This window comes from Somniosus microcephalus, chromosome 21 (assembly GCF_052327205.1).
Source record: "Somniosus microcephalus isolate GS21.2 chromosome 21, FLI_Smic_1.0, whole genome shotgun sequence".
Taxonomy (NCBI): Eukaryota; Metazoa; Chordata; class Chondrichthyes; order Squaliformes; family Somniosidae; genus Somniosus; species Somniosus microcephalus.
In genome coordinates this window covers 49,481,239-49,502,740 of record NC_141007.1, presented here as the reverse complement: position 1 = coordinate 49,502,740, position 21,502 = coordinate 49,481,239, and the positions used below count along the sequence as shown (strand labels likewise).

Genomic DNA, 21,502 nt, shown 5'->3' with positions numbered 1-21,502 from the left:
GTTGCTCTTTGGATGTTGACAGCATTGTGTGAATTGGCCCTTTTGATGTTTTTCCTATATTCTTACTGTGTTGGATAGCCAGTACTGACAGATTCTAACCCATCCGCTTCCTTTGAGTTATCAGTGAAGTTCGTCATTCAAAGGTTCAGGCAATATTAGCAAGTGTAGATGAATCATATATGAAGAAATGAACATAAATGTTATGAATAACTGATGCACAATATAGTCAGATCGATAGTTTTTTTTAAATAAAAAGACTACACTACACAAGACTTTGCATTCTTTTACTTTCAAAATATTCAAGCTTAAAAAATGTCATAATGTGTTATATCAAGTTACGCTGGTCATATTGGGCTGGAGTTTACTGTGAAAATAATGTTGAGGCTAACGGCACTCTCTTGTTACTTATGTGCAAATTGGCAGCAACTTCAGGTGAGGGCAGATGTGCAGTTAAGTGCAAAAATTCAGAAGTTGCCGTCCGTGATGTGCCATTCCTCCGTAAACTGCACAAAAATGGCATCTCGCCATCTGGCTCCCTATTCAAATGTACTGCCATTCCTCCGTAAACTGCACAAAAATGGCATCTCGCCATCTGGCTCCCTATTCAAATGTACTGAATGGCGTGAAGTTCCTGTACTGATATCGTAGCTATGGACTAAACTTACCACAAAAATTTAGGGCTTGTCCATTCCAGTCTACGTACCCTTTTAATGGCATGGTAAGTCTTAATTACTGCCAAACAACCTCTCTGACACTGAAAATTAACTTTTACAAGTGTGGAGTCTCATTCCTTCAGCTTTTAATTATTGTTGGAGATTTTAAAAAATTAAATACATTTTTTTTACTTTTTCTTTCTGTCTCTTTTATCTCTCTCTCTCTTAATCCATTATTTCTTTCTCTCTTATTTTGCTTTCTGTACCTGATTTGACATGGAATTAAATATTCTAAGTTACACTTCCTGGTTCAGAGTCTGCGTTGCTCATTAACGATTCTTCAATCTGATTGGATAAGAAGATACACAGTTGCTTGCCCTCTTCACACAGTTCCCAGATGCCCTGTAGAGGGCGCCATGCCGCTGACAGCAATTTGCCATGTGAAACTGCATAGAAAGTCTATGGGCAAGTACAAGTCTAACAAACAGCGAGTGCCGTTTGTTCGCCACTCACAGTAAAATCTGGCCTAATTTGCTGCATTACATAAGGTTTCTATTTTTAAGCAATAAATTACACTATATAAAATGCTTACCAGAATCCAAAGAGTCAGTAAATGTCTTTACAAAATTGAAAATTCATTCCACTTTCCATTCAGCAGCAGTCCTTTTTGCTGGATGACACGCCCTTCTTGTCCTACTTTTTCCAAACCTTTCTAATGGACCACATTTAATCCTGCTATAATTTTGAGGTTAGGCCGTTTACATTTCTCTGCTTTGTTAGTAGTATGTGACATTTTATTTTTTGGCAAGCTTAAACCAAATGTTGCGGTTTTCTGAGTTTGTATGTTTTGGATTCAAAATAGTTTTTTTTTTCTTTTTGTGAGTTGCTTAAAAAGCACAGTTAAAAAGAACTGCATATACATACCTTTGGGTTGAGACATTTTCTACACTTTATTGCTTGTATCCTTTAAGTCACCAAACAGTAATGAAGGTCAAGTGCTTTGTTAGCAGTTTTAAGATACTAAATTACTAGAATTTAACCTAATATACTAAGTGTGGTTTAAGTTGCTACTGATGGTAAACAAGCACATGGGAAAATGAACAATTCCACTTTCTGGCTTCTTTTCTGATGAATGTGCTAGTTGGTGGAACAGCGAGGATGGGAAGCACTGATGTATTATTAACAGACGGTTGCCATCTTTAAAGGAAGTTTGACAGTTAAGTCAATCTTAATTTAATAGTACTGACAGTAGCGATTGGTATAATATCGCTGTCTATCCATTTTAAAGTTCCACTAGATATCACATTGGCATATACCAATTTCCCGTAGCATCAGGCTCTGTTTTCTGTCAAGAATTTAAAACTATTATCGTTGCCTCCTTTCAGTTCCCCATGCCAAGCAAGCAAAAGTCACTTTTTCCAGGTCTTTGCCCAAGCCACCCTGGAATTAGCCTGCAGGAGATACACAGGAGTGGTCCGGGTTGGCTTGTTAACTCATTCGTTTAAAATCATATTTCTTCCTCTCTGCTACTCCTCGGTGATTGGGAATTCATGGGGTGGAGAACCATGACTGCTACAGGCCCTGAACTGCACGATACCCTGTATTTTATTTTTTAACCCGTTTACCTTTTTACAATGAATGCAGTTTGGCAATTTTTTCAAAGGGTTATTGTACCCTGGAAAATTGTCTTGTGAGACGCTTGTTCGGGTTTGTGACCCGAAGTATGATTGGTAGTGTAATATCAGGTGTCTCTGCTGCACTAATCTGTATAATAAACTTTGAACCTTAACAAAACTAACTGGTAACATTCGCACTGCAACAGATTGATCGCTTGCTGCTACTTCAATTTACTCCAGCCCTTGGAGTTTGAGGACCAAACAGTAGCTGGGGGTTTGGGAACCTAACTGGCACTTTACTTGTATTAATGAGGCTCCAACAGAATGAGGCTCGGAGAGAGTAAAGCTCGGACAGAATGAGGCTCGGACAGAATGAGGCTCGGACAGAATGAGGCTCGGACAGAATGAGGCTCGGAGAGAGTGAGGCTCGGAGAGAGTGAGGCTCGGAGAGAGTGAGGCTCGGAGAGAGTGAGGCTCGGAGAGAGTGAGGCTCGGAGAGAGTGAGGCTCGGAGAGAGTGAGGCTCGGAGAGAATGAGGCTAGGAAAGAAACAAAGATGAGTTGGTGATAAGTATAGACAAATGATATAAACAGAGGGACTAATATTAACATTTGCTGACAACAAATTGAAGGGTATGACAAACAGTGGCGAAGAACGCAGGAGATTGAAAATCAGGAGATTAAATCACATCAATTTAAAATGTGTTAGGGAACTAGGCAAATTTATAGAAAGTGCAGTTCATTGTAAATAAATGCACATTTTCAAAAGAGAACAGAGAAGTAAAGTATGAGTTCAATGATAACATTCTCAATAGAGCAGAGGAAGAGAGCAATCTAGAGGTACAGATACACAAATCTTTACATGCGAGATGGAATAAAACATAAAAGGGGAAAAAAGGATTCTGGTTTTTATATGTAGGGGCACTGAATAAAAAAAGCAAGGAGGTGCTCAACTAGACATTGGTGGAGTACTGTGAACAGATTTTAGCACCCCATTGTCGAAAGAGCATTTAAGTCGTGGAAAAGGTGCAACACAGATTCACTAGCATATCACCAGCGATAAAAGGGCTTAGTTGTGATGACTTGGGTTGTATTAACTACAGCAGAGAAAGTTAAGGGGTATCTAATAAAGAACGGTATTCAAAATTTTGAGAGGGTAAATAGTATAAGATTGTTTCCACTAGTATTTATGCTAAAAGTAGGAAGTGCCAGTTTTCAGGATTTTTGAATGGGGACTTTGGGATTGAGTTATGTTTAAGAGTTGTGTTTTAAAACAAAGTAAATTTGCACAGGTTCAAAAAAAGGGACCACAGGCTGCAGACATTGAAGATGTGCATTAAAGCCAGAGCAGTCAATGTGTGGCATATCACAGCTCAGTCTCATCCAATGTCCGGTGTAGGCTGAGCGGGCCCGCAGTGATCCAGAGATCCCGCGCAGTCGGCTCGCTGGCTTTTCAATGTGAAAACTGCGCATGCGTGGTGACGTAATAAAACTCACTACACACTTGGTTTGAGCATAAAGCAAGGCTTTAATCAACTTGTTTCAGAACATGGAGGTCTAGTTGTACTTCACTAGTTCCTTGTCTTACAAAATGTCCCTGGCAAGCTGGGCCCACACCCGAGTATTTATACTCCTTGGATGGCGCCACCAGCTGGCCGTCCAGCATTATTTCATGTAGTTTCTTGATGAATGATGAGATTTATAACACGTGGTATTTCAAAGGGGCCGTGCGGTTCCAAAAAAAATTAGAGGGAACATTGGTCTCATCCCAACCCATTAGCCAGGATGTCGAGGGATGTTTAACAATTTGTTGTTTCATCTCAATTGGCCACCAAATATTCAAACCCATTGTGATGAGGACGCTTCTATTCATATGGACACAGTATATGGTGTCCATGGAGAATATACTTGGGGGTGGTTTGGTTGACAGACCTGCTATTGAATCTCTGCTTGGGAGGGTGTCAGAGATATCGCCCCTCTGCTTCTTGGAGCCAGCAGTAACAAATAAAACAAATCCGTGTTCAGAGACAGTCAGGTTTTAAAGAAAAGACTCCAAGATGTAGGCATGGAAACTAAAAACTCAATTTCTTTCAGTTAGAAGTTCACTAGAAAGAAGGATAATGCCCAAAACAAGTAAAAAGAGGGTGTGTGGTTTATTATTTTTTCCATTTTTTAAATGGGAGAAGTGAGATTGCGTTCAGTACGTGGAATTTGCTTTGAATGTTACTCTGCATGTTCACTTGTTGTCAGTTAAATAAAGCAGCTTAACGATTCATCTCTGGCCTTGTCTCAACAAATGCTTCAGTCTGCCTTTAAAAAGTGAAGGAGCATACGTGAGGGCACAGGCAAAGACACAATATCCAGTCCAATCACAAGGGGGTCGCAGGGTTACACAATTGCATAATTGGCTCTTGGGCACACTCCCGAATAAAAGATACAGTATTCTGACCGCTTATGGGAGTGGCCAGCAACATTGTACGCAGCACAGTATCTAAAGCACGCCCGAAACTTGTAACATGGAGGTGAGAAGAATTGTTTTCATGGTAACGGTTATAAGAATATGGAATGCATTAGCTCAAGTTACCATAGAAGCTGAATCAATCACTAGATTTTAGAGGGAATTATTTAAACACCAAGAGCAAAAAATGATAACAGGTGCAGGGAAAAGAAATTCGAGTAAATAGATCTAATTTTTTTTTTTTTTAATTCACTTATGGGATCTGGGTGTCGCTGGCAAGGCCAGCATTTATTGTCGATCCCTAGTTGCCCTTGAACCGCTGCAGTCCGTGTGGTGAAGGTACTCCCAGTGGTATTAGGGAGGGAGTTCCAGGATTTTGACCCAGCGACGATGAAGGATCAGCGATATACTTCTAAGTCAGGATGGTGTGTGACTTGGAGGGGAACTTGGAGGTGGTGGTGTTCCCATGCGTCTGCTGCCCTTGTCCTTCTAGGTGGGAGAGGTCGCGGGTTTGGGAGGTGCTGCCGAAGAAGCCTTGATGAGTTGCTGCAGTGTATCTTGTAGATGGTACACACTGCAGCCACGGTGCGCCGGTGGTGGAGGGAGTGAATGTTTAAGGTGGTGGATGGGGTGCCAATCAAGCGGGCTGCTTTGTTCTGGATGGTGTCGAGCTTCTTGAGTGTTGTTGGAGCTGCACTCATCCAGGCAAGTGGAGAGTATTCCATCACACTCCTTACTTGTGCCTTGTAGATGGTGGAAAGGCTTTGGGGAGTCAGGAGGTGAGACACTCACTGCAGAATACCTAACCTCTGACCTGCTCTTGTTGCCACAGTATTTCTGTGGCTGGTCCAGTTAAGTTTCTGGTCAATGTATTCCCCCAGGATGTTGATAGTGGGGGATTCGGCGATGGTAATGCCATTGAATGTCATGGGGAGGTGGTTAGACTCTCGCTTGTTGGAGATAATTATTGCCTGGCATTTCTGTGGCACGAATGTTACCTGCCACTTATCAGCCCAATACTGAATGTCGTCCAGGTCTTGTTGCGTGCGGGCATCGACTGCTTCATTATCTGAGGAGTTGTGAATGGCGCTGAACACTGTGCAGTCATCAGCGAACATCCCCATTTCTGACCTTATGTTGGAGGGAAGGTCATTGATGAAGCAGCTGAAGATGGTTGGGCCTAGGACACTGCCCTGAGGAACTCCTGCAGTGATGTCCTGGGGCTGTGATGATTGACCTTCAACCACCACAACTATCTTCCTTTGTGATAGGTATCATTCTAGCCAGTAGAGCATTTTCCCCCTGATTCCCATTGACTTCAGTTTTACTAGGGCTCCTTGATGTCAAGGGCAGTCACTTTCCCCTCACCTCTGGAATTCAGCTCCTTTGTCCATGTCTGGACCAAGACTGTAATGAGGTCAGGAGCCGAGTGGTCTTGGCGGAACCCAAATTGGGCATCAGTGAGCAGTTATTGGTGAGTAAGTGCCGCTTGATAGCACTGTCGATGACACCTTCCATCACTTTGCTGATGATTGAGAGTAGACAGATGGGGCGGTAATTGGCCGGGTTGGATTTGTCTTGCTTTTTGTGGACAGGACATACCTGGGCAGTTTTCCACATTGTTGGATAGATGCCAGTGTTGTAGCTGTACTGGAACAGCTTGGCTAGAGGCGTGGCTAGTTCTGGAGCACAAGTCTTCAGCACAATAGCTGTGAGTTATTCGGGGCCCTTAGCCTTTGCTGTATCCAGTGTGCTCAGCCATTTCTTGAAATCACATGGAGTGAATTGAATTGGCTGAAGACTGGCTTCTGTGATGGTGGGGACCTCGGGAGTAGGTCGATATGGATCATCCACTCAGCACTTCTGGCTGAAGTTGGTTGCAAACACTTCAGCCTTGTCTTTTGCACTCACGTGCTGAGCTCCACCATCATTGAGGATGGGGATATTCTTGGAGCCTCCTCCTCCCGTTAGTTGTTTAATGGTCCACCACCATTCATGACTGGATGTGGCAGGACTGCAGAGCTTTGATCTGATCCGTTGATTGTGGGATCGCTTAGCCCTGTTTATAGCATGCTGCTTCTGCTTTTTAGCATGCATGTAGTCCTGTGTTGCAGCTTCCCCAGGTTGGCACCTCATTTTTAGGTATGCCTGGTGCTGCTCCTGGCATGCTCTTCTACATTCCTTATTGAACCAGGGTTGGTCCCCTGGCTTGGTGGTAATGGTAGAGGCCGGACCATGAGGTTACAGATTGTGGTGGAATACAATTCTGCTGCTGCTGGCCCACAGTGCCTCATGGATGCCCAGTTTTGAGCTGCTAGATCTGTTCTGAATCTATCCCATTTAGCACGGTGGTAGTGCCACACAACATGATGGAGGGTGTCCTCAGTGTGAAGTCGGGACTTCGTCTCTACTGTGCGGTGGTCACTGCTACCAATGCGGTCATGGACAGATGCATCTGCGGCAGGTAGCTTGGTGAGGACGATTTTTCCCTCATGTTGGTTCTCTTACCACCTGTCGCAGGCCCAGACTGGCAGTTACGTCCTTCAGGACTCGGCCAGTAGTGGTGCTACCGAGCCACTCTTGGTGATGGACGTTGAAGTCCCCCACCCAGAGTACATTCAGTGCCCTTCATGGGGTCCGGAGTCAATGCTGAGGACTCCCAGGGCCACTCCTTCCCAACTGTATACCACTGTGCCACCCCTTCTGGTGGGTCTCTTCTGCCGGTGGGACAGGACATACCCAGGGATGGTGATGGAGGTGTTTGGGACATTGGCTGAAAGGTATGATTTTGTTAGTATGACTATGTCAGGCTGTTGCTTGACTAGTCTGTGGGACAGCTCTCCCAATTTTGGCACAAGTCCCCAGATGTTGGTGAGGAGGACTTTGCAGGGTCGACTGGGCTGGGCGTGCTGTTGCCGTGTCCGTAGCCGGTGCCGGGTGGTCTGTCCCGTTTCATTCTTATTATTTTGTTTGAGTGACTTGCTAGGCCATTTCAGAGGGCAGTTAAGAGTCAACCACATTGCTGTGGGTCTGGAGTCACATGTAAGCCAGACCACGTAAGGACGGCAGATTTCCTTCCCTAAAGGACATTAGTGAACCAGATGGGTTTTTACGACAACCCGATAGTTTCGTGGTCCCCATTACTGATACTAGTAATTATTCCAGATTTAATTAACTGAATTTAAATTCCCCAGCTACCGTGGTGGGATGTGAACTCACGTCTCTGGATTGTTCGTCCAGGCCTCTGGATTACTAGCCCAGTGACATTACCACTACGCTACCGTTCCCTGTAAAGCTAGCAAAGCTGACACAGGCATGTTAGGCCAAGTGGCTTTCTTCTACACTGAAATTTCTAAGATTCAATAATTTCTATGGTTCCATAATAAGTATGAACTTAACATTACTTTTGTTGCTGATATACAATTGGATATATTGCCTATAATTGAAATTATTGGCAGAAAACAACAGTTCCAGAAATGCCTTCATGGCACAGCACTACGGGAACGGTTTTATAGTCAGTTCTGGTCAAATTTATGATGAATTCATTGGCACGAATTCAGGATTTTTTTTAAACAAAAGTATCAAGTTAAATTCATTATGAAAATCTGCCAAAGTTTATTTCTGTCAAACTGTTCTTTATTTGGCCTATTAAACGTTATGACTACATTAGGAACAAATCCTTAATATGTCCAGCATAGCTAAGAGCATAGCAACTAAAGAGCCTGTCCTTTGAGATCCCTTCTTATTGGAAATAGAATCTTCCTACCCAAGAAATATATATAATTCTAATTATTTAATTGCAAAATACAAATTACTGAGCTAGCAAATACAGGGATACTGTTAATAAATATAGTTTTCCGCTATTTGGTAAATTCTAAACTCCTATTACTAGTGTAACTACCTAAAAACCATACAGAAACACTGGAAAGACTAGGCCAATAATTATTCATGTTTAAATGATCATTGTTGGAGTTAAAAATTCATCAGTCATAAACTAAATACAACTGTACGTGTGTAACCCCTTATCAAGTCATAGTTGCTCCATGAAATCCCTGCATTCACTCCAAATTCTCACTGGTTGTGGTACTGCAGTTCTAAAGCAGTATATGTAGTATATTAGAGAAAAGAGCACATTTATTTTGAACAGTGCATGTTATCTGCAGAGCTGTGAATTTGTACTCATGGTATTTTGAGGCAATATTCTTACTGCGTGAAAAGAATACAATCCTCATTTCAAAGTATTGCATGTTGTATCTGGTATATTGGCTTTTTAAAGAGCGATCTTATATTTTCTAGTGCTTGTAAAACACAAAAAAGGTGCTCACTCACACTGTGGCCGCAATTTTGCTGGTGCTCAGAGGCAGGTCAGAGGTTAAAGTCCTTTTGATTGACGGCGGGTCCCGAACCCGCCGTCAACCCGCCTCCAAACAACCTTCCCAAGTGTCAGGTCCCCGATTTGCGAATGGACCTGACACCTAGCGGCGGGAAACGATTAAAGGCAATTACCTGCCTATTAACAGGTACTTGTCAGGAGTTTTCAGCTTGTTTTTCAATTTTCCTGCTTCTGGGTCAGGTTTCACAACATCCGAACAACACGCCAAGTGTGGCGTGTTGTGAGTCTGGTGTAATGTTTGTGAAAAGATGACAGCTGCAGAAGTGGTGTGAAGGATCCAATGTTGCACATGGTGTGTTTCAGAGCAAAGAAAATGTTGGTTACTGCATTTTAAAAACATTTACAGATTTCTTTAGCTTACAAGTTTTTAAATCATACTCTATGTCCAGTGCCACCTCATTGGGAGAACTGCTCTCACCAATGACAGATCGCTTCTGTCATCTCACTTGTAGCTGCCATCTATTCCAACCTATGGAGAGATTCATTGGAGAGTCTGGGTGCAAGAGTTCACCTTTGTGCAGTGATTGTCAGTGTTTTCAGCATCTCAATGCTGTCAAACACTGAGAAATCAACTGTCAAAATAAAATTGTGCGTGGTCCCTTTAAGGAAACCGGCAGATGACGTGTCATCAAATGACGTCATCTGACCCGCTTCCTGTTAATTGGTCGTTAAGCCCGCGGCTGGCTTAACAAGGCCAATCAAGGGAAAATCACGTCTGTGGAGCGGAGGCAGCTGGGGGGCGGGACTGGAACCCGGAAACCAGCTGACCCGCCCCCATCCCGACACTGAACAGAAAATCGTGGCTTGTAAGTTGTTGACAGTATTTCTGCCGACTTGCATCTCTGCAGAATTATGAATATTAGGAAATTTTTAGGAGTTATACTAATGATCATAACAAGTGAAACAGCACAAACCTATTTAAATACTCGTGGAGCTATGCTTACTGTTAAAGAGTGAGGTACGTTCGAACATGCCAGATTTTGAAACCAAGTGGATGCAACTTTAAAGGTCCACCATGATCTAATTGAATGGAGGAGCAGACTCGAGGGGCTGAATGGTCTACTCCTGTTACTAATGTTCCCATGCCAATGGACAATCTGCTCTTTTTCAATTGGTCAAAGTTGAAACCAGAGTTTTAAAGCTGTATAGTGGGCATACCGGGGTGGCACTTGTACTGTGATTGGTGCAGCATTGAAAGGGATCACTGCTTAGTAAATGCTCTCGTTTTTTTCAGTACCAGGCGGCACCAGCCGTTTTAGACGGCATCTTTTGGCATTGGTGCCAAAGAATATCTACAAGGGCAGGATTATTTTTAGCGTGCGCGTGCATTCAGCATGCTGGAGAATGCAGATGGTTTACCAACTGGTATCAGGAGGCAGCGCCAAGCGCTTCTAGGACCGGAATGGCTTAAGCTAACTGCAAGTTGGAGCTCTACTTACCTTACCCTGATATTGAAGCACAGCCAACACGAGAGAAATACCTGGCCTGTACCACCTTTCCTTTCTCACAGTGTGGTCTTCTATAGATAGAATCCTAAATCTGAGCCAGTTCAGTACTACAAACCCATTCTCACCATGGGCTTCCTTGAGATCTACCTTGAATTTATAGTAACCAGTAAAGAAATAGAGACCCTTTCGTCAATGTTCCCTGTAATTTTCTTTGGCGCCTCGTGGCCCATTCAAAATACAGCGCATGCGCGGTTTTTGTATTGAAAAGCCGGCATGCCGACTGAGCGGGATCCCTGGGGCGTTGCGAGGCTGCCCAGCTTAAAGGGAATGTTGCCTTTCATCCTTTTTGTCTGAGATAGGTTTCGACCTATGCCAGGGAGCTGCAAGAGGGGTATAATAAAACACTGTCCTACCAACTCTGATAAATTTTCTTTAGTTTCAAAAAAACCTTTGTTTTTTTTTAAAAAGGAATTTCAGCTCACTACTCATTAGTCGAACACAACACTTTAACTGTGCACTTACCGGTACTGTGGATGTGCCCGTTAAGGACTGTGTGTTTGCATCGGTGCACGGCTGGTCGGAATGCGTCTGTGTTGGCGTGTAAATCGTCATGGCGTGCTCTGGTACCGTGGTCTGTCCGGCATAGTCCTGAGTAGCGTGCGGGTGTGCTGGAGCATATTCAGCTGGGATTCCGTTCTGTGGCGCGGGGTACTGGGCGGGGGGGTAGGGCTGTGCCATCGCTTCCGGGGGGGCTGTGGCTTCTTGGTTACCCTGAAACAACACAGGACAGACGATAAAGTTTGTCAGCACTCGAGCCAAATCAGTTTTGAACTTGGTAATATATAACCTATGCAAAAGAAATGTATAATTTCTCATCTTATTTTGCAAGAATCATTCACAGTGAACTTTAGGCAAGAATCAAATGCAATATTCCAAACTATTGAATTCCCAAGTGGAGAGGGGAACAAAAATGTTCTTGGAATCCCTCAGGGGCTGAAACGAGACAGCTCTTATTGTCCCAAGCTGGTGGAATTTAATAATTACCAAAATATAGGTACACATTACTCTCAAAATGATTATAACAACTGATGAGCAATCCTCTTATAAAATAATACTGCTTTGTAAAACATATCATTAACACACATAGCATTTCAGCAGATCGCAATTGCAATGCTTAGGAAAATACCAGAGATCAATTAATTGATAAATACTTGATTATAGCCTGTGATTGAGCACTGCAGTTTTGTCAGCGTTTCCAGCTGTTGCATTGATAGGTTAAATCAGAGAGCCAGCTGAATATTCTGATAACAGGCCCTCAGTTGCCCACTGACAGGGATCAGTCACTCTGCCTCTTCACATAAAGAGAACAAGAGCTCGCACAATTTCAAGCAGAGCTGTTTTATCACACTGCCAATCACTCCATTCGCTTTGTCATTTCGGCCCTTGCACACAGGGTTGTCATGAAGGTATCCTTCTGAAGTATTTCATTTTCTTTTAATGTTCTTCCAGTCAGTTGCTCGGAGCAATGATTTTAAATATAACTATTATTCTATATACAGTCAGGTATTAAAAGCCGGGTGTGTTTTGATAGGTTTTCTGGCATATGTTGAGTCACTCGAACGTAAACACGAACTCAAATATTCCAAACTGACAGCTCTGAGTAACATTGCAGGGACGACTGGCAATAATGGTTTATTGATAAGTGTGTTGGCTTCTGACACTGCAGAATATACCTAAGATTTGGAACTAGTGAAAGCCAGGCAGTGAAGCAGAGTAATAACAGTGCAAGTTCTAGGGATCTCCATCTAGATCAATCTGAGCTCCTGCTTTGAATTCAGAATACCCAAAATGTTGACGGTATGAATTTATATCTGGTAACCTCAATAACTTGAATACATCTTGTGCCCCTGACCATCGGAGAAGAGTCACACCGCATCCACACCTCATCAGACTGCAAACAAATATTGTTTCTCCCCTCTCAAGACCCTGATAAAGAAATCCATATTATACCCTTCTCACTGGAGTGCTAAGGAAATCTACCATATTTCACTCCCTCTAGACTCTGTAAAGGAAATCCTCATATTAACGTTTTACTACGTTAAAGGCGCTATATAAATACAAGTTGTTGTTGTTGTTGTATTACCCTTCTCCATTGGTCTACAGGGGAAATTGGATGGATAGATAGAAATGCTATTATTCTTAATTAGTAGTGCAGGCAAATCCTAAACTAACTGCATGTGGATTTCAAAATTTCAATTGGGCTGAAAGTTGTATCATTTCTGAATATCTCTCTGTAAACACAATTCAAATTTGGAAAATATTTTTGTGCTCATCCCCAGCAGGAACTGGATGAACGTGAACTAGTACCAGGTCCAAGTTACTATAGACAGAGGATATAGACAACACCTCTGACAGTGCATCACTCCTTCAGTGCTGCCATTCAGTTTATGTGCTCAAGTCTCTGGAGTGGGGCTTGAACCTACAACCTTTTGACTCAGAGGCGAGTGCTACCACTGAGCCAAGACTGATGCTCCAAAATTGTGGTACCCCACAGGCTTGTTACTCTTCAATCCTAATGCCCATAAGCCAGTCTGTGCTAATTGGGTACCACCATCTGACATCCCTCTCCCCCACTCAATTTCTGGATGCATCATTTATGAAACAGGACCAATTATTAGCTACAGTTGTCCAAACCTTGAATGCTAGATTGACATCATGTGCACCACGTTTAAAGAGTTGTAAAAGCAGTAACAGCAAAACAGATCCATCCTCAGCAGGGTAAGAGTTTTTAGTTTTTATCATGTCTTGTCATACTTTTGTAAGACCAAAAAAACCTTCAGAGAGGGTCCCCATGGCAAGATGGATATGTCATCCACACAATCCTAGGAAGGTCCTAGGGTCAGGCCTTGGCCTGTTTTGAGTTAGCTCATCTCAGTTGGGCAGCATTGGGACAATACCATTGGCCTCATTATCCCTGGTTTACGAAGGGAAAAATAAATTGGCCATACTTCTTATCCTTTGGATGAAACATTAAGCCGAGGTTTCTTCTGTCTGTATGAGTGGTTCAGGTACATGTTAAAGATCCCATGGCAGTACTCAAGGAGTAGCAGGGAATTTCCCTAATGTCCTGGGCAACATTTTTCCCATAACTAAAACAACCAAAACAAATTCAATGCTAATCTAACTTCTTGCTGTTTGTAGGACCTTATCATGTTCAAAATGGCTGCCTGTCACATTTTCCTGCATAACACTTAAAAATTATGCATTTTTGAAGCATTTAAAGACATTTTTGTGAGACATGGTAAGACTATTTAAATGCAAGTCCTTGGTTTGCTACTGTCGCCGGGAGGTCGATTTAACAACATGAATCTGTCCATCACCGAGAAGACGCCGACTAGTGATTTACAGAGGATGGAGGCCTACTTTCGCCGATGGCGATTTCGGCCAAACCCGCAAAAGACCGTCACCTTGATATTCCACTTCAGCACCCATCAAGCAAACCAAGCTTTGAAAGTCTCCTTTTGCGGTGCAGAGCTAAACCATGCCAAAAAAACTCTCCTATTTAGGAGTCACGCTTGATCGCACGCTATCATATAGACAACATCTCCAGAACTTTAGGAAGAAACTAAAGAGTAGGGTCAGCTTGATCCAGAAACTTGTCGGATCCACATGGGGAGCAGACGCTCAAACCCTCCGTACAGCAGCACTCGCCCTGGTGTACTCTACAGCGGAGTACTGCTCTCCGGCATGGCTATCAAGCCCACATGTCAAATCCGTTGATGCCCAGCTGAATTCTACTATGAAAATTATCACTGGTATGCTTTAATTGACACCAACACCTTGGCTGCCTGTGCTTGCAAACATCGCACCTACGCCGCGGATATGCAGTCTCCAGAGAATACCACCGCTACACCAGCAAAGACATGCCGATCCAGGCCGACTTGAATAACTTATCACCAACCCGGGAATCTAGAACTAGGGGGGCATAGTTTCAGAATAAGGGGTCGCCCATTTAAAACGGAGATGAGGAGGGATTTCTTCTCTCAGAGGGTCGTGAATCTTTGGAATTCTCTACCCCAGAGAGCTGTGGAGGCTGGGTCATTGAATATATTTAAGGTGGAGGTAGACAGACTTTTGAACGATAAGGGAGTCAAGGGTTATGGGGAGCAGGCAGGGAAGTGGAGTTCAGGCTGAGACCAGATCAGCCATGATCTTACCGAATGGCGGAACAGGCTCGAGGGGCCGAATGGCCTACTCCTGCTCCGATTTCTTACGTCTCAAATCTAGAAGGCCATTTTGGACCATCGCCGAAGCCCTTCAGCGATCTCCCCTCAGCCTTGATGGTCGATGGCAAAATGCTTGGAAGAACTGTGACATACGGAATGGATTCCTTATAGAGGACCCCACAGTACAACCTGAAGGTTCAAACCTTCCTTGCAAACAGTGGACAATCATCAACTGCATCAGAAACAGTTATGGTAGATGCTGCCACCTTCTCCATAGATGGAAGATCTACCTTCCCATCATGCGACTGTGGAGCTCCTAATCAGACCCTGGAGCACATCATTGAGCACTGCCCTCAGAGGAAATTCGCAGGCAGCCTACAAGATACCCATGCTGTTACACCGGAAGCTTTGGCCTGGATATATGACTTAGATATTGACATTTGATTTGCTTTGCTACTACCATACGAAAGAAGAAGAAGAAGAATGCAAGTCCTCTGTTCTTGATCACTATCCAGTGACCCTTGAACATGTGTTCGTATCAGTGTTCGCACAGGACAGGATTTGGCTTGGCTGTGGTGCCCTCCCTGTACGAATAGTTTGCCAACATTCACTGTTCATGCTCACACATGAAAAATGGCCCTTTGGACAAAGTACTGGAGGAGCACCTCTGCTCATGAAACCATATTCGGGTTCAAATCAATGCCTTTAAGAAAGGAGGTGAGAAAATTTAAAAAATGGCACAGATATTTCTCAAGTTGCGAACAGCAGTAGCTGGCAAAGCACTGAACATTGGGTAGATACTGTCACACTCAAATGTTCACTGTGCTGCTGTGCAGGTAAAACTGCACAATTGGGTAACAACTAATTTTCCACAGATGGTCGCCGACCGATGGCGAAAGTAGACGTCTTGTGTGGATTGTATTACATAGGCCCAGATATTCCGGTCCCTACAGGTGGGTACGCGCTGTGTACTCACCTGTAGGGACATCAGAAATGCCGGTTTCAGGCATGCACAAGAATCCTCTTGACAGATCCTCCGGCTGCCCTGGAGAAAGGCCTCTGCAGGTGGATAGTTCCGCTTTTTGGAGACCCTCCGCCTGCAGAAAACACTTACAATTCTTACGCCTGGTAAAAGCAGGCGTAAGGCCTGCTTTTACCAGGATAAGAGTTGAAAAAATGTTTTAAAAAAAAACAATTTTTCACTGATTTATCATTTAAAAATACTTCAAAAAAAAGTAAGTTTATTTTTGTTTAAAATACTTAATTTATTGTAATTTCAAGTTATTTAAAAAATGTGATTTAAAAAAAGAAAATTATTTAAATTTTACTATGTTTTAGGGGTGATCTCCATTCATATATTTGACAGGTCTTCCTGTCAAATGTATGGAGATTCCCTTCTGTGATTGGCTCCCCATGGCCCACGTGATCCCAAGGATGCTGCGAACTACATGAGCCTCTGGGATACGTGGGCCCTGCGCACTTCAAGTTTGGCGAGGCCCAGGAGCGGAAGTGTATGCGTCCTGGGAGCCCTCAGGTAAGGGCGTAGATTTTTCCAGATCGCAGGCCTCCGCCCGCGGGAGGCCTGTGATCGGAAAATACAGGCCATTGTGTCTGAACGCACAGCCTTGTGAATATTGTGTAAACAGCCTTCTTTAATTAATGTCCACTGACTCCACGGCTGCATTCAACTTTCCTACAACTGCAGTTGAGCAAATCCTGCCAATCCAGGCATATCGGCAAACAAAGCATCCTGACTCTTCAATTAGGAAAATATTCCATTATCCAAATGAGAGTGCCCTATTCTGTATTAAAATGGGTTCCTTCTAGTGATGAAAATAATAGTTCTGCATGTCAGCAAGGTGTCTCTGTCTCACTTCATTATGTCATTGTAAAGCATTCAGGGATGCTAATCGCATCCAGTAGCAGATAAGACTTGAGCCAAAGAACCCTATTTTCAGACTGCCATGTGTAAAGGCGCTTTAAGAAGTTTTATGGCATTAGCTGCATATATTTACTGCTGAACCATTAGAGTGCTGCATATCCTAATCTACTGCATCTTAACTTAATTATTCAGATTTACTGCTATAACCAGCAGAGATCAGGAACATGATCAATATGGCATGTAGCTTATAACAGAAAAAGGGCAAAAAAAAGGGGTTGAGATAGAAGTCATGCAGAAGTGTTTGTAACCATTAAACAATAAATCAAAATGAAGCCTGTTTTTCTACCACCAAACCATCCTTGTTCACAAAAGAAGGCCATTGAAGGGTTAGGCCCATCGTTCTATTTCAACTGAACAATGTTTCTGAAGTGATAAAGGTAAAAAGGCTGCAGGAAATGTCAACAAATTAAACGCATGTTGAAAAATTAAAATAGCCACAATAAAAATAAACATTCTGCAGGTGACAAACAATGCCATGTTGCCCTTGAAAAGATGCTCAGTTGACTAAAAAGAAAATTATGGCCCAATACTGAGGGAACAAGCAGCCCAATACTGAGGGAACAAGCAGCCCAATACTGAAGGAACAAGCAGCCCAATGCTGAGGGAACAAGCAGCCCAATACTGAGGGAACAAGCAGCCCAATGCTGAAGGAAGAAGCAGCCCAATACTGAGGGAACAAGCAGCCCAATACTGAAGGAAGAAGCAGCCCAATACTGAGGGAACAAGCAGCCCAATGCTGAAGGAAGAAGCAGCCCAATACTGAGGGAACAAGCAGCCCAATACTGAAGGAAGAAGCAGCCCAATACTGAAGGAACAAGCAGCCCAATACTGAAGGAACAAGCAGCCCAATACTGAGGGAACAAGCAGCCCAATGCTGAAGGAACAAGCAGCCCAATGCTGAGGGAACAAGCAGCCCAATACTGAGGGAACAAGCAGCCCAATACTGAAGGAACAAGCAGCCCAATACTGAAGGAACAAGCAGCCCAATGCTGAGGGAACAAGCAGCCCAATACTGAGGGAACAAGCAGCCCAATACTGAGGGAACAAGCAGCCCAATACTGAGGGAACAAGCAGCCCAATACTGAGGGAACAAGCAGCCCAATACTGAGGGAACAAGCAGCCCAATACTGCACGGTGGCATAGTGGTTAGCACTGTTGCCTCACAGCGCTAGGGACCCGGGTTCGAATCCGGCCTCGGGCGACTGTCTGTGTGGAGTTTGCACATTCTCCCCGTGTTTGCGTGGGTTTCCTCTGGGTGCTCCGGTTTCCTCCCACAGTCCAAAGATGTGCGGGTTAGGTTGATTGGCTATGATAAATTGACCCTTAGTGTTAGGGGGATTAAATACGTGGGGTTACGGGGATCGGGTGGGATATGTGTCGGTGCAGGCTCGATGGGCCAAAATGGCCTCTATCTGCACTGTGGGGTTTCTGTGATTCTGTGAATACTGAGGGAACAAGCAGCCCAATACTGAAGGAACAAGCAGCCAAATACTGAAGGAAGAAGCAGCCCAATACTGAAGGAAGAAGCAGCCCAATACTGAAGGAACAAGCAGCCCAATACTGAGGGAACAAGCAGCCCAATACTGAGGGAGCTGAAGCGCCTCAATAACTTCAAGACTCGAAGTTAGCTGAATAAAACAAGGCTTTTATTAGCAAAGAAAAGATGCCGGTGTCTTCACCTAGCGTGCTGCTGTTCTACTGCAGGACAAGCCTAGACTTGTCTTAAGTAGGGCCAGGTATGGGCGGAGCCGACACACAAAGGGGGCGGTGCCCTATACACAATACAAGGTACAAACACTGGAGCAGGCAATACAATATATACAGTTAACTACAGAGTCTGATGAATGACATATTTCATCACAGGAACAAGCAGCCCAATACTGAGGGAACAAGCAGCCCAATACTGAAGGAACAAGCAGCCCAATACTGAAGGAACAAGCAGCCCAATACTGAAGGAACAAGCAGCCCAATACCGAGGGAAGAAGCAGCCCAATACTGAGGGAACAAGCAGCCCAATACTGAAGGAACAAGCAGCCCAATACTGAAGGAACAAGCAGCCCAATACTGAAGGAACAAGCAGCCCAATACTGAAGGAACAAGCAGCCCAATACTGAGGGAACAAGCAGCCCAATACCGAGGGAACAAGCAGCCCAATACCGAGGGAACAAGCAGCCCAATACCGAGGGAACAAGCAGCCCAATACTGAAGGAACAAGCAGCCCAATACTGAAGGAAGAAGCAGCCCAATACTGAAGGAACAAGCAGCCCAATACTGAGGGAACAAGCAGCCCAATACTGAGGGAACAAGCAGCCCAATACTGAAGGAACAAGCACACCTTCAGAGGCTTCTCATGTTGGTAAGTGTTAGATGCAATTTTCTTTTACTTGATAAAATAACAAAACAGCAATGTTCATGAAGTCTTCTGTAATAGGTTTAACAATGACTGGTGTTGACAATCACATGCTGAATGTCCTATTTCCATATTTGTTTGTTTGCTTCTATGTTTCTATGTGACTCAAACAAATAAATTACTGTTTTGTTGTCATTTTGAGGAGTTTTAATGTTGGAACAAAAAAAAAATTATGTCTCCCTGGTGCATTCTTGTAACTTGAGGCACTGTATAAGTTGGAAGACCTGTAGCTCACTCACTCTCTTTCCCGTCTCCAGTGAATGGATACCTTTGTTCTGGTCACTGATACCAATGGAGTGCTGTGGTCCTCTAAACTTTCCTATATTGCTGATAGGTCCCAACTTGAATGGGTTGTGAGGATCTGGTGCCAATATTTTACAGCATGGATTTCGCTGTGAGATGGAGATCAGACAAGTGCGTCAACTAAAGGAGAACATTTATTATCTTTTTCGCAAGGATACACATTTTTATTATTAGCAGTGAGGTGTGGAATAAATTTTGAGAGTTAAAAAAATTCACAAAATGAAACAAAGAAGTTGTTTCTCGTGATCAATTGATCAGAGTAGATCAATATGACGTGGAGTGTGGGGTTTAGAGTAACATATCAATTTTGAACTGTTCCCCCACAGAAGGAAGAACCTCACGGCTTGGAAATTAATGTAGTGGTGAGGTTAACTATGCTTTGAAGTACAAGGAGATCTTTATTTATCGGCTGCAGTCATTTCATTGTCCAGTGGTCTCTTTTCTCCTCCAAGCCAGTTCTCCATTTTTACTTTATGTAGAAATTTGAAACTTGCCACAGGTAGGCTGTTCACTTTCTTCTGTGCAAGTCTTGCAGTTTCTCTAATATTGTCATGTGACTTCCTGTATATGTATCTCATGCTTTCACCAGTCTATTTATCCAGATGGTGGCTTGGCTTGTGCTATTCCACCATACTAATTATTTTCACCACAAAAACATCACAAGCTTTTCCTATGTACCATTCAGAGCAACACCAATACAATGCAATACATATAGGGACTGGCTACACATATTGGACTATGGAACAAAACTGTGAAGCTTCAGTAAGATTACTCTATGGTGGAGAATTAGATAGATAGAGCGATCAATATATAAATGTGTGTGTGTGTATATATATATATATATATATATATATATAGATTTATATATTTTATATATATAATTTATATATATATATATAATTTATATATATATATTTCTGTTGTGTGTTCAAGTGTGACCTACACTGATGGTGTCATACACCATTTAGAAGAATGCAAATTATGCAATATTACTATTGAAATTAGATTCACTCCTAATATTTGGGTTTTACTTCACTGGCAGTAACCATTTACTGCTGTGTTAAACCTACGTCTGAATTTGTGGAATATTGTCAACACCATGAAAAGTTCTCTGAATGGCCAGACTGCCATACCCTGCTTGGCAGGAAATGGGAGCAATGCCCAAAGTGGTTTTAATGTCACCAATATAGAACAGCTCTGTGGTTTGAAACTAAAGTACATTCACGCTAAAGAGAGCAGGTAGATTGCCAAAGGTCAGCACAGAGTGGCTAGGAACAAGTGCCAAACTAGTCACTCGTCTCTCCGCGGGTACTGTCCCCCTCTCTTTCAAATCTGCTGTCATCACCCCTCTCCTCAAAAAACAACCCTTGACCCCTCCACCTTTGCAAACTACCACCTCATCTCCAACCTCCCTTTCTTCTCCAAAGTCCTTGAACATGATGTTGCCTCCCAAATCCGTGCCCATCTTGCCCAGAACTCCACGTTTGAATTCCCCCAATCAGGTTTCCGCCCTGCCACAGGACCGAAACAGCTCTTATCAAATTCACAAATGGCATCCTACGTGACTGACAAATGTAAACTATCCCTCCTCATCCTTCTCAACCTGTCTGCAGCCTTTGACATGGTTGACCACACCATCCTCCTCCAACATCTCTCTACTGTCGTCTAGCTGGGTGGGACTGCACTCGCCTGGTTCCATTTTTATTTATCTAATCATAGCCAGAGAATCACTTGCAATGGCTTCTCTTTCTGCTCCCACACCATTACCTCTGGTGTCCCCCGAGGACCTATCCTTGGCCCTCTCATATTTCTCATCTACATGCTGCCCCTCGGTGACCTCATCCAAAAACACAGCCTCAGTTTCCACATGTACACTGATGACACCCAGTTCTACCTCACCATCACCTCTCACGACCCCTGCATTGTCTCTAAATTGACATCCAGTTCTGGATGAGCAGAAATTTCCTCCAACTAAATATTGGGAAGACCGAAGCCATTGTCTTCGGTCCCCTCCACAAACTCCGTTCCTTAGCCACTGACTCCATCCCGCTCCC

The 21,502-nt window shown here is 43.5% G+C and overlaps 1 protein-coding gene across 6 annotated transcripts in view; it reads right to left on the bottom strand.

The window, feature by feature from the left end:
- The window catches only part of rbfox3a (RNA binding fox-1 homolog 3a), a 538,927-nt gene that overhangs the window by 138,984 nt on the left and 378,441 nt on the right, over positions 1–21,502 (bottom strand). For all 6 annotated transcript variants that reach the window (XM_085963564.1, XM_085963569.1, XM_085963566.1 and 3 more), the window contains exon 2: positions 11,090–11,338. In XM_085963564.1, the coding sequence (XP_085819690.1) occupies positions 11,090–11,338 (249 nt within the window). The remainder of the gene's footprint in view (positions 1–11,089; positions 11,339–21,502) is intronic.